This window comes from Epinephelus moara, unplaced genomic scaffold, assembly GCF_006386435.1.
Source record: "Epinephelus moara isolate mb unplaced genomic scaffold, YSFRI_EMoa_1.0 scaffold2843, whole genome shotgun sequence".
NCBI classification, from domain to species: Eukaryota; Metazoa; Chordata; class Actinopteri; order Perciformes; family Serranidae; genus Epinephelus; species Epinephelus moara.
The window spans coordinates 1-1,007 of record NW_026080476.1 but is presented as its reverse complement, the minus strand read 5'-3'; the positions used below and the strand labels follow the sequence as shown (position 1 = coordinate 1,007).

At 38.7% G+C, this 1,007-nt stretch overlaps 1 protein-coding gene across 1 annotated transcript; it reads right to left on the bottom strand.

The window, feature by feature from the left end:
- Nucleotides 1-121: 121 nt before the first annotated feature.
- LOC126387213 (CD276 antigen homolog) lies at nucleotides 122-922 on the bottom strand (the record flags this gene model as incomplete). Its single annotated transcript, XM_050039756.1, has 3 exons — nucleotides 122-323; nucleotides 458-557; nucleotides 602-922. Coding segments are annotated over 3 exons (441 nt in total), but the record flags the coding sequence as incomplete, so codon positions are not given.
- Between the last annotated feature and the right edge of the window lie 85 nt (nucleotides 923-1,007).

The window sequence follows — 1,007 nt, the reverse complement described above, 5'->3', positions numbered from 1 at the left end:
TATTAGGACTGATTTACTGTGTTTAAAATATGAAATTAAAGGGTAAAAAACAAGAAAACTTCTATTATTTTATATTTAATATTTTACATATTGAACTCTGTCAGAGTCTAAAGTGANATTTAATATTTTACATATTGAACTCTGTCAGAGTCTGAAGTGAGATCAACACACCTGATGAAACCTACTGAGTGTTTGTTTTACAGTGATGTAATTTACATGTATCAGCTCCTCATGGTCCTGGTATTATACAGTTTAACATGTGAAGGTATTAAGAGACAGAAATGCACATAATCAAAATGACCCTCAAGAGGTTAAGACACCATCTGAAAGGCAAAACAAAACACGTTAAGACGCAGCTGAAGCCTTTACAATCAGAGAGACAGAAGAGATGATTTCATCGACTATAAACTGCTGAAATTTCATTAAATTAGAGGAAATATTTAATAAATTTTCTCACCAACAACAAGCTTAATGTGGAACGTTTGACGTGGCTGAAGAAGTGGAAAAACACAGGTGTAGTCTCCACTGTCGGCCATCTTTGTATTTCTGATGATGAGGTGTAGTCTCCACTGTCGGCCATCTTTGTATTTCTGATGATGATGGAGGCGTTGCCATGTTTCAGCTCTTCTTGAAAATGAAAGACTCGACCTTTGAACTCCTCACTCTGACCTGCTCGCCCGTTGCTGTAATGGATGCCTGCATCATAAAAGAACACCTCCTTGTTTTTTCCATCTTTCTGAGCAGCTTTCTTCCAGTCAAACAGTTTTGACTCAATGTTCTCCTTGGTGCTGAGGGAACAGGGTAAAATAACATCTCTGTCTTGTTCCACTGTGACGACTGCTGGACCTGGAAGATACAAACATGTATTAATCAGTGTGTTTACATGCAGAGTGACGTGCACAGATAATTTGTGGGGCAGATGCTCAAGTGTAAAAAGAGCACCCCTTCCTACTAATAATCTTTGTGTGCTCCTAAAGCTGCCCTGCAGGGAGGTTTCTGTGTGTCTG